The sequence below is a fragment of the Salvelinus namaycush genome, chromosome 16 (genome assembly GCF_016432855.1).
Source record: "Salvelinus namaycush isolate Seneca chromosome 16, SaNama_1.0, whole genome shotgun sequence".
Lineage (NCBI taxonomy): Eukaryota > Metazoa > Chordata > Actinopteri > Salmoniformes > Salmonidae > Salvelinus > Salvelinus namaycush.
The window spans coordinates 38087501-38100930 of NC_052322.1; the positions used below are offsets into that span (position 1 = coordinate 38087501).

The 13430-nt window shown below is 46.9% G+C and overlaps 1 protein-coding gene across 1 annotated transcript in view; it reads right to left on the reverse strand.

Annotated features, from left to right (window-relative positions):
• Positions 1-13430, reverse strand: part of LOC120061418 (plexin A3-like) — a 169897-nt gene that overhangs the window by 65622 nt on the left and 90845 nt on the right. The window contains exon 9 of the mRNA XM_039011213.1: positions 6384-6498. Coding sequence (XP_038867141.1) covers positions 6384-6498 — 115 coding nt within the window. The remainder of the gene's footprint in view (positions 1-6383; positions 6499-13430) is intronic.

Consider the following 13430-nt stretch of genomic DNA (forward strand, 5'->3'; position numbering starts at 1 on the left):
TCTCAGTGAGACAACCCCCCTGAGATCTCACTAAGTATTAGGAGTCTCAGTGAGACATCCCCCCTGAGATCTCACTAAGTATTAGGAGTCTCAGTGAGACTACCCCCCCTGAGATCTCACTAAGTATTAGGAGTCTCAGTGAGACAACCCCCCCTGAGATCTCACTAAGTATTAGGAGTCTCAGTGAGACTACCCCCCCTGAGATCTCACTAAGTATTAGGAGTCTCAGTGAGACATCCCCCCTGAGCTCTCACTAAGTATTAGGAGTCTCAGTGAGACATCCCCCCTGAGCTCTCACTAAGTATTAGGAGTCTCAGTGAGACATTGCTCCTGGGATCTCACTAAGTATTAGGAGTCTCAGTGAGACATCGCCCCTAAGATCTCACTAAGTATTAGGAGTCTCGGTGAGACATTGCTCCTGAGATCTCACTAAGTGTTAGGAGTCTCAGTGAGACATCGCCCCTGAGATCTCACTAAGTATTAGGAGTCTCAGTGAGACATTGCTCCTGGGATCTCACTAAGTATTAGGAGTCTCAGTGAGACATCCCCCCCTGAGATCTCACTAAGTATTAGGAGTCTCAGTGAGACATCCCCCCTGAGCTCTCACTAAGTATTAGGAGTCTCAGTGAGACATTGCTCCTGAGATCTCACTAAGTATTAGGAGTCTCAGTGAGACATTGCTCCTGAGATCTCACTAAGTATTAGGAGTCTCAGTGAGACATCGCCCCTGAGATCTCACTAAGTATTAGGAGTCTCAGTGAGACATTCCCCCCTGAGCTCTCACTAAGTATTAGGAGTCTCAGTGAGACATTGCTCCTGAGATCTCACTAAGTATTAGGAGTCTCAGTGAGACATCCCCCCTGAGCTCTCACTAAGTATTAGGAGTCTCAGTAAGACATTGCTCCTGAGCTCTCACTAAGTATTAGGAGTCTCAGTGAGACATTGCCCCTGAGCTGGTGGGGAGCTCCATTTAAGGCTAAATATCTGCATGGCGTTATTAACTGAGACTTCTAATGTGGGGGAAAATGTGAGACGGAGCAGGCAGCACAGTATCTATGTACCTGTCTGTCTGTTGGTCTCTGTGGCTGGCTGGCTGGCTGGCTGGCTGGCAGGGCCAGAAGATTATCCTCATATGGAAAATCGATTCCTACTTTGATCCTCTCAATTGAAGAGCTGAGGCTGAGAATAAAAGAGCATCCTTGGTCGTGAACAACTCTGCTATCTCTTGGTTTAACAAACCAATTAATGTAGAAAAAAACAACCTTTCTCTCAAGCCTATTTAAAAACTCTGTATGCATGATTTGGACTACCAATAGGTCTGCAGCACACTTCTATGTTAGATCTTTTTGAACCCATATCAGGTTTCACAGATTCAAAACATTCCGCTCTCAGAAACCAAACAGTTAACTGGTGTTCATCCCCACAGGAATTATCTTTCCCACCCTAATGAACCTGGTGAAGGACCAGTAATGAGGGACCATCTATCCAATGTCAGTAGTAGTCATCATAACATCACTGAATACACTGACTAATGATGCCAGTTTATCTAAATGACAACACATTACTCAGGGCTTGAACATTCTAAACAGGTCTATATATACATCATAACAATTTTCTTCAATAGATAGGTGGGAAAGGTGTTTGTTTTTCATTTTTCATTTCCTGTGAGCCATGCAGCCTTGTGGAGGATGGTGAGTTTGGACAGAGCTCAGCTATTGCTCTGATCCAGTCCTATCTCTCTCTGCACACTCCCAGGTTGAAGAAGGCCACTGTGCTGTGGATTATACAGTAGGATCTGGCTGGCTAGCGTGTCCAGTGCTTTGGGGGAGCAACACATCTCCCCCCTACAGCCCACACCAGTGTCTCTCTGTCTGTTTGTCTGTTTGGAGTGCCCCCGCTGTTTCTCTGAAGCACCTCTCCAACCCAGGGCCAACCCAGGGCCAACACAGGGCCAACCCAGGGCCAACCCAGGGCCAACACAGGGCCAACCCAGGGCCAACCCAGGGCCAACCCAGGGCCAACACAGCCATGGTAGCACACTGGAGGACAGGGCTGCAGATGAGACACACTCCACTGAACACAATCACACACACACACACACACACACACACACACACACACACGCACACACGCTCACACGCTCACACACACACACACACACACACACACACACACACACACACACACACACACACACACACACACACACACACACAGATACGCTCACACACACACACAGATACGCTCACACACACACACACACACACACACACACACACACACACACACACACACACACACACACACACACAGACAGACACGCATACGCACACACAGACACGCATACGCACACAGACAGACACGCATACGCACACAGACAGACACGCATACGCACACAGACAGACACGCATATGCACACAGACACAGAGATAGAGACACTTCAAACCTGGACAATCAACACATTGATCACTGTACAGAAACACTATCAGTTGAATAATAGACTAAGAAGAAAAACTCTGGCAGCCAGCCGGCCCACATCAAAATGGTTTCTTCCCACTGGCTTTACTTAACAGCAAATGACAGTGAACTTGTTGAATCGCAGCATACCAGTCCAAGCCTACTTCTAAAATCCTCCCATGATATGTGTGCTCCTTTGTGAATCAACCTTTGTTTCTCTGTGGGAGCAGAGGAAGAGGAGACTATCCTGGCCTGCTTCTCCAACATATTCCCCCTTCAGTATCAACAGTGCATGAGTCACTCTTTTTCGCTGAGTAATTCCTTTTTTTCGGGGTGAAATAAGGAGATTGTCAATCGTGGCACTGGGGGGGCAAGGAGTCTGGCGAGGCTGTGACGGGTAGGCCCTGCCCACCCTGCTGCCTCTGTCTGATAAGGCCAGATAAGGGATCTCTTTGATGTTCAGTTAAGCGTGAAATTCTAATGTGCCAAAAGCCGAAGGGTGCGTGTTTCCACCCCCCTGTTACAAAGAGACGCTGCTCCTCTTTTCTCTTAATATCCCTTCTCTCCCCTACCCCCAGTCACTCCTGAGCCTGGTTCTGAACATCCCTTCTCTCCCCTACCCCCAGTCACTCCTGAGCTTGGTTCTGAACAGCACTTCTCTCCCCTACCCCCAGTCACTCCTGAGCTTGGTTCTGAACAGCACTTCTCTCCCCTACCCCAGTCACTCCTGAGCTTGGTTCTGAACAGCACTTCTCTCCCCTACCCCCAGTCACTCCTGAGCTTGGTTCTGAACAGCACTTCTCTCCCCTACCCCCAGTCACTCCTGAGCCTGGTTCTGAACAGCACTTCTCTCCCCTACCCCCAGTCACTCCTGAGCTTGGTTCTGAACAGCACTTCTCTCCCCTACCCCCAGTCACTCCTGAGCTTGGTTCTGAACAGCACTTCTCTCCCCTACCCCCAGTCACTCCTGAGCTTGGTTCTGAACAGCACTTCTCTCCCCTACCCCCAGTCACTCCTGAGCCTGGTTCTGAACATCCCTTCTCTCCCCTACCCCCAGTCACTCCTGAGCTTGGTTCTGAACAGCACTTCTCTCCCCTACCCCCAGTCACTCCTGAGCTTGGTTCTGAACAGCACTTCTCTCCCCTACCCCCAGTCACTCCTGAGCTTGGTTCTGAACAGCACTTCTCTCCCCTACCCCCAGTCACTTCTGAGCTTGGTTCTGAACAGCACTTCTCTCCCCTACCCCCAGTCACTCCTGAGCCTGGTTCTGAACAGCACTTCTCTCCCCTACCCCCAGTCACTCCTGAGCTTGGTTCTGAACAGCACTTCTCTCCCCTACCCCCAGTCACTCCTGAGCTTGGTTCTGAACAGCACTTCTCTCCCCTACCCCCAGTCACTCCTGAGCTTGGTTCTGAACAGCACTTCTCTCCCCTACCCCCAGTCACTCCTGAGCTTGGTTCTGAACAGCACTTCTCTCCCCTACCCCCAGTCACTCCTGAGCCTGGTTCTGAACAGCACTTCTCTCCCCTACCCCCAGTCACTCCTGAGCTTGGTTCTGAACAGCACTTCTCTCCCCTACCCCCAGTCACTCCTGAGCTTGGTTCTGAACAGCACTTCTCTCCCCTACCCCCAGTCACTCCTGAGCTTGGTTCTGAACATCCCTTCTCTCCCCTACCCCCAGTCACTCCTGAGCCTGGTTCTGAACATCCCTTCTCTCCCCTACCCCCAGTCACTCCTGAGCTTGGTTCTGAACAGCACTTCTCTCCCCTACCCCCAGTCACTCCTGAGCTTGGTTCTGAACAGCACTTCTCTCCCCTACCCCCAGTCACTCCTGAGCTTGGTTCTGAACAGCACTTCTCTCCCCTACCCCCAGTCACTCCTGAGCCTGGTTCTGAACATCACTTGCTGAAAAACCCCCATTGCAGTAAAGTCTGAGCCTGGGCTTCTCAGCTGGTCTGTGGCGCAGTCAAGTGTGTAATCAATGTGTACTGAGAAGGGTAGGATTGATGCAAAGCCATTATGAGATGCAGCCTTTTGTAAGCCCAATTACTCTGGTGTCACTCTCTGTCACTAAACCATCATTTGGCCAAGTTGGATGGTTTAGTGCTCTCAGGGACATTGGGGAATGAGCAGAGACAGACAAAGATTTTTATATAAAACATCAAATAACACACTGGACCAAATATTGTGAGGTACCATGGAGAGAAAAAAAATCACACAGTACACTAGATTTCTGGAGTATCCTTTAGGGGTTCTTCAAATTTAAACTGTGGGGAATCTCTAAAAGTTCTTTGAAGAACCCCCTTTAATAGTTCCTCGAATAACCTTTCGGGTTCATTTTTTATTATTATTATTAATCAGCATAACACTAACAACAATAACACAATATTTTAGTTTTTAGTTTTTGTTTATAATGATTTTTGTGGAAAAGCAGAATTCAATTTGAAATATGAGGTAAACTCCCAGCAGAGCAAGTTCAATCAGTATATCCTCTGGCATGTTGATGTTAATGTGTTGATATCCTTCATATCCACAGCCAGAATAATTTTACAGTGCATGGTGATCGAACAGGTTTCCTGTTATATTCACTTTGAGGAGAATTCTTATACCACACTATAGCACAAGCTCCTTGTTAACCAAGTTTGCCCATCTTAAAGTGCCAGCATATAAACAAAAGGAAATTACATGAGCTTTTTTTAAATCGGAGAACAACATGTCTATGGTTCAATACGACAAAGAATGCCAAGTTTAGGACTGAATGGGACTTTGAGACCACTCCAAGAAGCTAGCTCCTGAACAGTGCAGAAAATGGGTCCCAGCAGTAGCTAGCTCCTGAACAGTGCAGAAAATGGGTCCCAGCAGTAGCTAGCTCCTGAACACTGCAGACAATGGGTCCCAGCAGTAGCTAGCTCCTGAACACTGCAGACAATGGGTCCCAGCAGTAGCTAGCTCCTGAACACTGCAGACAATGGGTCCCAGCAGTAGCTAGCTCCTGAACCGTGCAGATAATGGGTCCCAGCAGTAGCTAGCTCCTGAACACTGCAGAAAATGGGTCCCAGCAGTAGCTAGCTCCTGAACAGTGCAGACAATGGGTCCCAGCAGTAGCTAGCTCCTGAACACTGCAGACAATGGGTCCCAGCAGTAGCTAGCTCCTGAACCGTGCAGATAATGGGTCCCAGCAGTAGCTAGCTCCTGAACACTGCAGAAAATGGGTCCCAGCAGTAGCTAGCTCCTGAACAGTGCAGACATTGGGTCCCAGCAGTAGCTAGCTCCTGAACAGTGCAGACAGACAATGGGTCCCAGCAGTAGCTAGCTCCTGAACACTGCAGAAAATGTGTCCCAGCAGTAGCTAGCTCCTGAACACTGCAGAAAATGGGTCCCAGCAGTAGCTGGCTTCTGAACACTGCAGAAAATGGGTCCCAGCAGTAGCTGGCTTCTGAACAATGCAGACAATGAAAGAGTGTTGGGCCAGTAACCGGAAGGTTGCTGGATCGAATCCCCGAGCTGACAAGGTAAAAATCTGTCGTTCTGCCCCTGAGCAAGGCAATTAACCCACTGTTCCCCGGGCGCCGAAGACATGGATGTTGATTAAGGCAGCCCCCCTCACACCTCTCTGATACATTCAGTTAGGCAACTGACTAGGTATCCTAAATGATTCCAGCTGTAGTGAATCACACACACAACAATGGGATAGCTGTGTTAGATAATGGGGTCAGCCTGACCCAGGTTCACGGGGTCATGACCAGGTTGGATTCTCCACGGGCTGTAAAGGACCGCATCGCTGAGATCCTGTGAATAACAGAACCAGGCAGGCAGCTCCACGGACACACTTCCTGTCACCCTGGCGGTCTCACCCTGTGTTCAGTCTGCTGTGAGCTGGCTATTCATTATTGTCAGTCTACTGTGTGGGCAGTATAGTCTCTTACCTCCACGCTGCTGACGCGTCCCTCCTGGAAGGAGCACTCTGCCAGGTTGTTGGTGCAGATGTGGCGGTATTTACACCAGTTGCAGGGGAAGGGGCTGCTCACGCATGAGGTGCACCTGGGGAGAGAAGGGGGAGAGTGTGAGCTCTCAGATTAAACAGCCTGACTTTGACAAAAGGGATCCAATATGTCATCAAGCTCTGCTGCTTTGAAGCAGAAACAGGCTGGTAAGCCTGCAGGAACACTGGGCAAGGTTAGCATCATCTTCTAGCTGACTTTCAATTAGAAATGAGCAATTCATTAGAGCCCTAAAACGCTGTTTCAGCTGCAATCAAAATTATGATTCTGATGAGACAATGCATCTAAGGAGCATGAAACACCTGTGATGACTGACACTGTCTAACCATCAACTACTGACACTGTCTAACCCATCAACTACTGACACTGTCTAACCCATCAACTACTGACACTGTCTAACCATCAACTACTGACCCTGTCTAACCATCAACTACTGACACTGTCTAACCATCAACTACTGACACTGTCTAACCATCAACTACTGACACAGTCCAACCATCAACTACTGACACTGTCTAACCATCAACTACTGACACTGTCCAACCATCAACTACTGACACTGTCTAACCATCAACTACTGACACTGTCCAACCATCAACTACTGACACTGTCTAACCATCAACTACTGACACTGTCTAACCATCAACTACTGACACTGTCCAACCATCAACTACTGACACTGTCCAACCATCAACTACTGACACTGTCTAACCATCAACTACTGACACTGTCCAACCATCAACTACTGACACTGTCTAACCATCAACTACTGACACTGTCTAACCATCAACTACTGACACTGTCCAACCATCAACTACTGACACTGTCTAACCATCAACTACTGACACTGTCCAACCATCAACTACTGACACTGTCTAACCATCAACTACTGACACTGTCCAACCATCAACTACTGACACTGTCTAACCATCAACTACTGACACTGTCTAACCATCAACTACTGACACTGTCCAACCATCAACTACTGACACTGTCCAACCATCAACTACTGACCCTGTCTAACCATCAACTACTGACCCTGTCTAACCATCAACTACTGACACTGTCCAACCATCAACTACTGACACTGTCTAACCATCAACTACTGACACTGTCTAACCATCAACTACTGACACTGTCTAACCATCAACTACTGACACTGTCTAACCATCAACTACTGACACTGTCCAACCATCAACTACTGACACTGTCTAACCATCAACTACTGACACTGTCTAACCATCAACTACTGACACTGTCTAACCATCAACTACTGACACTGTCTAACCATCAACTACTGACACTGTCTAACCATCAACTACTGACACTGTCTAACCATCAACTACTGACACTGTCTAACCATCAACTACTGACACTGTCCAACCATCAACTACCGACACTGTCTAACCATCAACTACTGACACTGTCTAACCATCAATGATAGACGACAGACACTGTCCAACCATCAACTACTGACACTGTCTAACCATCAACTACTGACACTGTCCAACCATCAACTACTGACACTGTCTAACCATCAACTACTGACACTGTCTAACCATCAACTACTGACACTGTCTAACCATCAACTACTGACACTGTCTAACCATCAACTACTGACACTGTCTAATCATCAACTACTGACACTGTCTAACCATCAACTACTGACACTGTCTAACCATCAACTACTGACACTGTCTAACCATCAATGATAGACGACAGACACTGTCCAACCATCAACTACTGACACTGTCTAACCATCAACTACTGACACTGTCCAACCATCAACTACTGACACTGTCTAACCATCAACTACTGACACTGTCTAACCATCAACTACTGACACTGTCTAACCATCAACTACTGACACTGTCTAACCATCAACTACTGACACTGTCCACCCATCAACTACTGACACTGTCTAACCATCAACTACTGACACTGTCTAACCATCAACTACTGACACTGTCTAACCATCAACTACTGACACTGTCTAACCATCAACTACTGACACTGTCTAACCATCAACTACTGACACTGTCCAACCATCAACTACTGACCCTGTCCAACCATCAACTACTGACACTGTCTAACCATCAACTACTGACCCTGTCTAACCATCAACTACTGACCCTGTCTAACCATCAACTACTGACACTGTCCAACCATCAACTACTGACACTGTCTAACCATCAACTACTGACACTGTCTAACCATCAACTACTGACACTGTCTAACCATCAACTACTGACACTGTCTAACCATCAACTACTGACACTGTCTAACCATCAACTACTGACACTTTCTAACCATCAACTACTGACACTGTCCAACCATCAACTACCGACACTGTCTAACCATCAACTACTGACACTGTCTAACCATCAATGATAGACGACAGACACTGTCCAACCATCAACTACTGACACTGTCTAACCATCAACTACTGACACTGTCCAACCATCAACTACTGACACTGTCTAACCATCAACTACTGACACTGTCTAACCATCAACTACTGACACTGTCTAACCATCAACTACTGACACTGTCTAACCATCAACTACTGACACTGTCTAACCATCAACTACTGACACTGTCTAACCATCAACTACTGACACTGTCTAACCATCAATGATAGACGACAGACACTGTCCAACCATCAACTACCGACACTGTCTAACCATCAACTACTGACACTGTCTAACCATCAATGATAGACGACAGACACTGTCCAACCATCAACTACTGACACTGTCTAACCATCAACTACTGACACTGTCCAACCATCAACTACTGACACTGTCTAACCATCAACTACTGACACTGTCTAACCATCAACTACTGACACTGTCTAACCATCAACTACTGACACTGTCTAACCATCAACTACTGACACTGTCTAACCATCAATGATAGACGACAGACACTGTCCAACCATCAACTACTGACACTGTCTAACCATCAACTACTGACACTGTCTAACCATCAACTACTGACACTGTCCAACCATCAACTACTGACACTGTCTAACCATCAACTACTGACACTGTCTAACCATCAACTACTGACACTGTCCAACCATCAACTACTGACACTGTCTAACCCATCAACTACTGACACTGTCTAACCATCAACTACTGACACTGTCTAACCATCAACTACTGACACTGTCTAACCATCAACTACTGACACTGTCTAACCATCAACTACTGACACTGTCTAACCATCAACTACTGACACTGTCTAACCATCAACTACTGACACTGTCTAACCTCAACGATAAGCAGCACAGGCTGAGGTCAGACTCTCAACACATTGGAGGACGACAGAATAACAGGCGATTTTCCTTCAACCCTCGTTCCACTCTCATTCTGACCCTGTCTGCATTCCCCTCCACCCCGTCACCCCTCCACCCCTCCGCTCTGAAGCTGTTTGCATTCTGAGCAGCGTGATGCACCTGTACTTTGTCCCATACTAATCATATCCTTCCCCTGGAGGTTCAAATCCCCTTCGGAGGGTCTCAGCAGTCTGCTCATACTCACTCCTATGCTACACTGTACTGTATAATCTCTGACAGCAGAATGCTGAGCTCCTGCCTCCCTGTTGGTGGGGGAATAACAAAAAGCATTTCAGAGGCAAGCCACATATACACCTGGAGAATAATACCAAAGCATTTTTTATCCGGCAGGCTGGCTATACGTTGGCCATGTTAATACGATGTTTTGAGTCAGTGTATTCATGGAGATTTGCAACGCCTGCTCCAGACATATAGTACACATTTTATATTTGACATTTGAGTCATTTAGTAGACTCTCTTATCCACAGTGATTTACAGTTAGCGTGTTCATCTTAACCACATATCACAGGCATAGAAAGTACATTTTTCCTCAATAAAGTAGCTGTCAGTAGAGTCAGTACACCTAACTTATGGAAAGGGAATGTTAATGCCCGCTTTAATAGGAGAGCTATGAGTATCGCAGGCTGTAGGCTGCATGGTACAGTGCTGTCTTCCACTGCAGGAGGACGAGATCTACTCTAGATACTGTGTGTAGATCAGCATGTCTTGACTGAAATATGCAATATGCTGCATCGGGGGTAAAAACTCCATCAATTCACTTTGGTCTAATTTCAGTGAAGCCTGAGAAACACAGCACAGCCAAAACCTGAACCACTAATGAAGGGAGTATCCTTCCTAACATCATTGCTTGGAAGTCGACTCAGTAGCCTATTGGACTGGTGTGTGCGGAAACCAGTGTTAACATTGGCTAGTTGGAGCTTGTTTCTGAGTGACAAAATGTGTCGATCTGACAGGGTTTCTACCAAATGTGAATGCCTTTGGAGAATCAGGTAAATAATGAAGACAGGAAGGGGAGAACTGGGAGGTGTTGCTGGGGTGACATGAGACAATTCAAAAGGTATCCCAGAGATTTCATAATGTCTTACAAAATATAGCCTTTGTTCTGAAATGCCTAAAATGCCAGGGGGTGATTTGGTAAAAGTGTATAATCAGTCAGACCCTAGTTTCAGAGCTAACGTCCTTCACATTTACAGGTGGCCATTATTCCAGAAGATGGGAAGCAGCTCTTATGGCTGGGTTGCTAAATCATTTTTTTGAGAAGAAAATGGGTGCCAACGTAGCAGGGCTGGGGTGAGTGAGCGCTGTCCGCCAGCAAACACCAGAGGGGGAAACAATTCAAGGGCTAAATGGTCCCACAGGGCTTTAGTGAAAAGAGGAAATCTGGCATAGGCTTCAGGCAGACCGCTCTGGCAAGGTAGGCCTCTGCTAGGTTGCTATGGCAACTGGCGAGCCCTGCATGGATTATGTTGCCCTGCTTCCTTACACTAGAGAATTCATTGTTGTGTATGCATTCTGTCAGCCGACAAGGACATGTTATTCTCTGACATAAAAACCCATTCATTTAGCTGCAAACAAATAATTTTTTGCATGTTTGGATGTGATGAAGAGTGAAGTTGCCAGACCACCGATACGTCTTTGCTTTTTCTGTGTTAACGTCTTCATCTTAAACTGTGAGGCGTCATGCTAATTTAAAAACAATGGCAATATAAACAATATTCAGAATGATACTCCATGACATACACTCCTCCATGTTGAGAAAAAGAAACTCTCACACCCACGCCATCGACTCAGTGCTGAAGTGCAAATGCGCACATATGCCAGTAAAACGGCGTTGCTCCACAAACAGAACAGAAGAAAGACGAGACCTTGGCATGGAGCGCCGTGCTGAAGCTGAAGCCAGCAAGAGGCTCTGAGCAAGGGGCTCTGACTGATCCTCGGAGAGATGCAGTCCCATTGTTCTGCCTCAGCAAAGCTGTGGTCTGGATGTCTGCCTGGACCTGCACTACCCTACCCTGCCCTGCCTGGACCCTACCCTGCCTTGACCCTACCCTGCCGGGCCCCTACCCTGCCTGGCCCCTACCCTGCATGAGACTGCTGCTGCTACTGTTATAGACCAGGGTCATCTCAAATCATATTAGCTAGCAACATCTGGCCAGCCTGTCCTGGATGTTATCTGGTCCTGTGTCCAGTGGTCGTATGATGGATAACATGGAAAGTGGAAGAGGACATAGCAGTGTCACTAGCAGTGGTGGAAAAAGTACCCAATTGTCATATTTGAGTAAAAGTCAAAGTATTTGGTTTTAAATAAACTTAAGTATCAAAAGTAAATGTTATTGCTAAAATAGTTTAAATAAAAGTATAAATCATTTAAAATTCCTTATTTTAAGAAAACCAGACGGCACCCTTTTTAAAATGTATTTTTACTGATAGCCAGGGGCACGCTCCAACACTCAGACATCATTTGCAAACGAAGCATGTGTTTAGTGATGATTCCAAGATGGCGTAGCAGTCGGACGTGTGTTGTGTTTGTCTTTGTCTTATCCCGTGTAAATAGCTGTTTTTTTTCTCGTATACATTTTAATCTCACTTTCTATCTACGAACTAAATATACTTTCCTGCAACCCGCCTCACCCAATGTGGTACGGATCTGCTATTTTTATTCCTTATAACTGGAACCTCCATCAGGAGCTAGTCAGCTAACTAGCTACTAGTCTTTGTTAGCCACAGCTAGCGGTCTTCACCTTTAGCTTGGACACCGCCAGCTTTTGCTCGGACAATACATGCCAGTCTTCACAATATCAACACAGAGCATATCGGACTGCTTCTCTCTACCACATCACCGGATTCCTGCCGCTCTGGATCATTACACCGGATCATCGCAGCTAGCTAGCTGCTACCGAATGGCTACTGTTAGCTAACGCCTCTGTCCGAAGCAAGCACCAGTTAGCCTGAGCTAGGCCCATATACCAGCTAATTCTAGGGCTACAATACCTCTTTTGCCAATTGGCCTGGACCCTTTATTGTCGACACGGAGCCCCGCCGATCCATCACGACTGGTCTGCCGACGTAATCGCCCGATGTGGTCTCAACAGGCTTTTCCATTGTGATGTCGCCGAAGACCCATCTTCTTGCCCCGGCCCGCTAGCTTTCTAAATACCGTGTCTTCCGCTCGCCTAGTGTAGTACTGACTACTGAACGGCTCCTTGACTCACCTATGGCTATTCTTTGGACCCTATGATCACTCGGCTAAACAGCTGATGCCCCTGGACTGTTTAAATAACACGGTACCTCATTTTGTTATCTGTCGGTCCCAGCCTCGAACTCAGGTCCTGTATGTACCTAACTGACCCGCTCTGCCCATTCATCGCCATTTACCCGTTGTTGCTTTATGCATCTCTCTCTAATGTCAATATGCCTACTGTTGTCTCGGCTAGTTCTTATTGTTTTATTTCACTGTAGAGCCCTCAGTCCCGCTCACCTTGCCTTAGATAGCTCTTTTGTCCCACCCCCCACACATGCAGAGACCTCACCTGGCTTAACTGGTGCCACCAGAGACGAAACCTCTCTCATCGTCACTCAACGGTTTACCTCCACTGTACTCACATCCTACC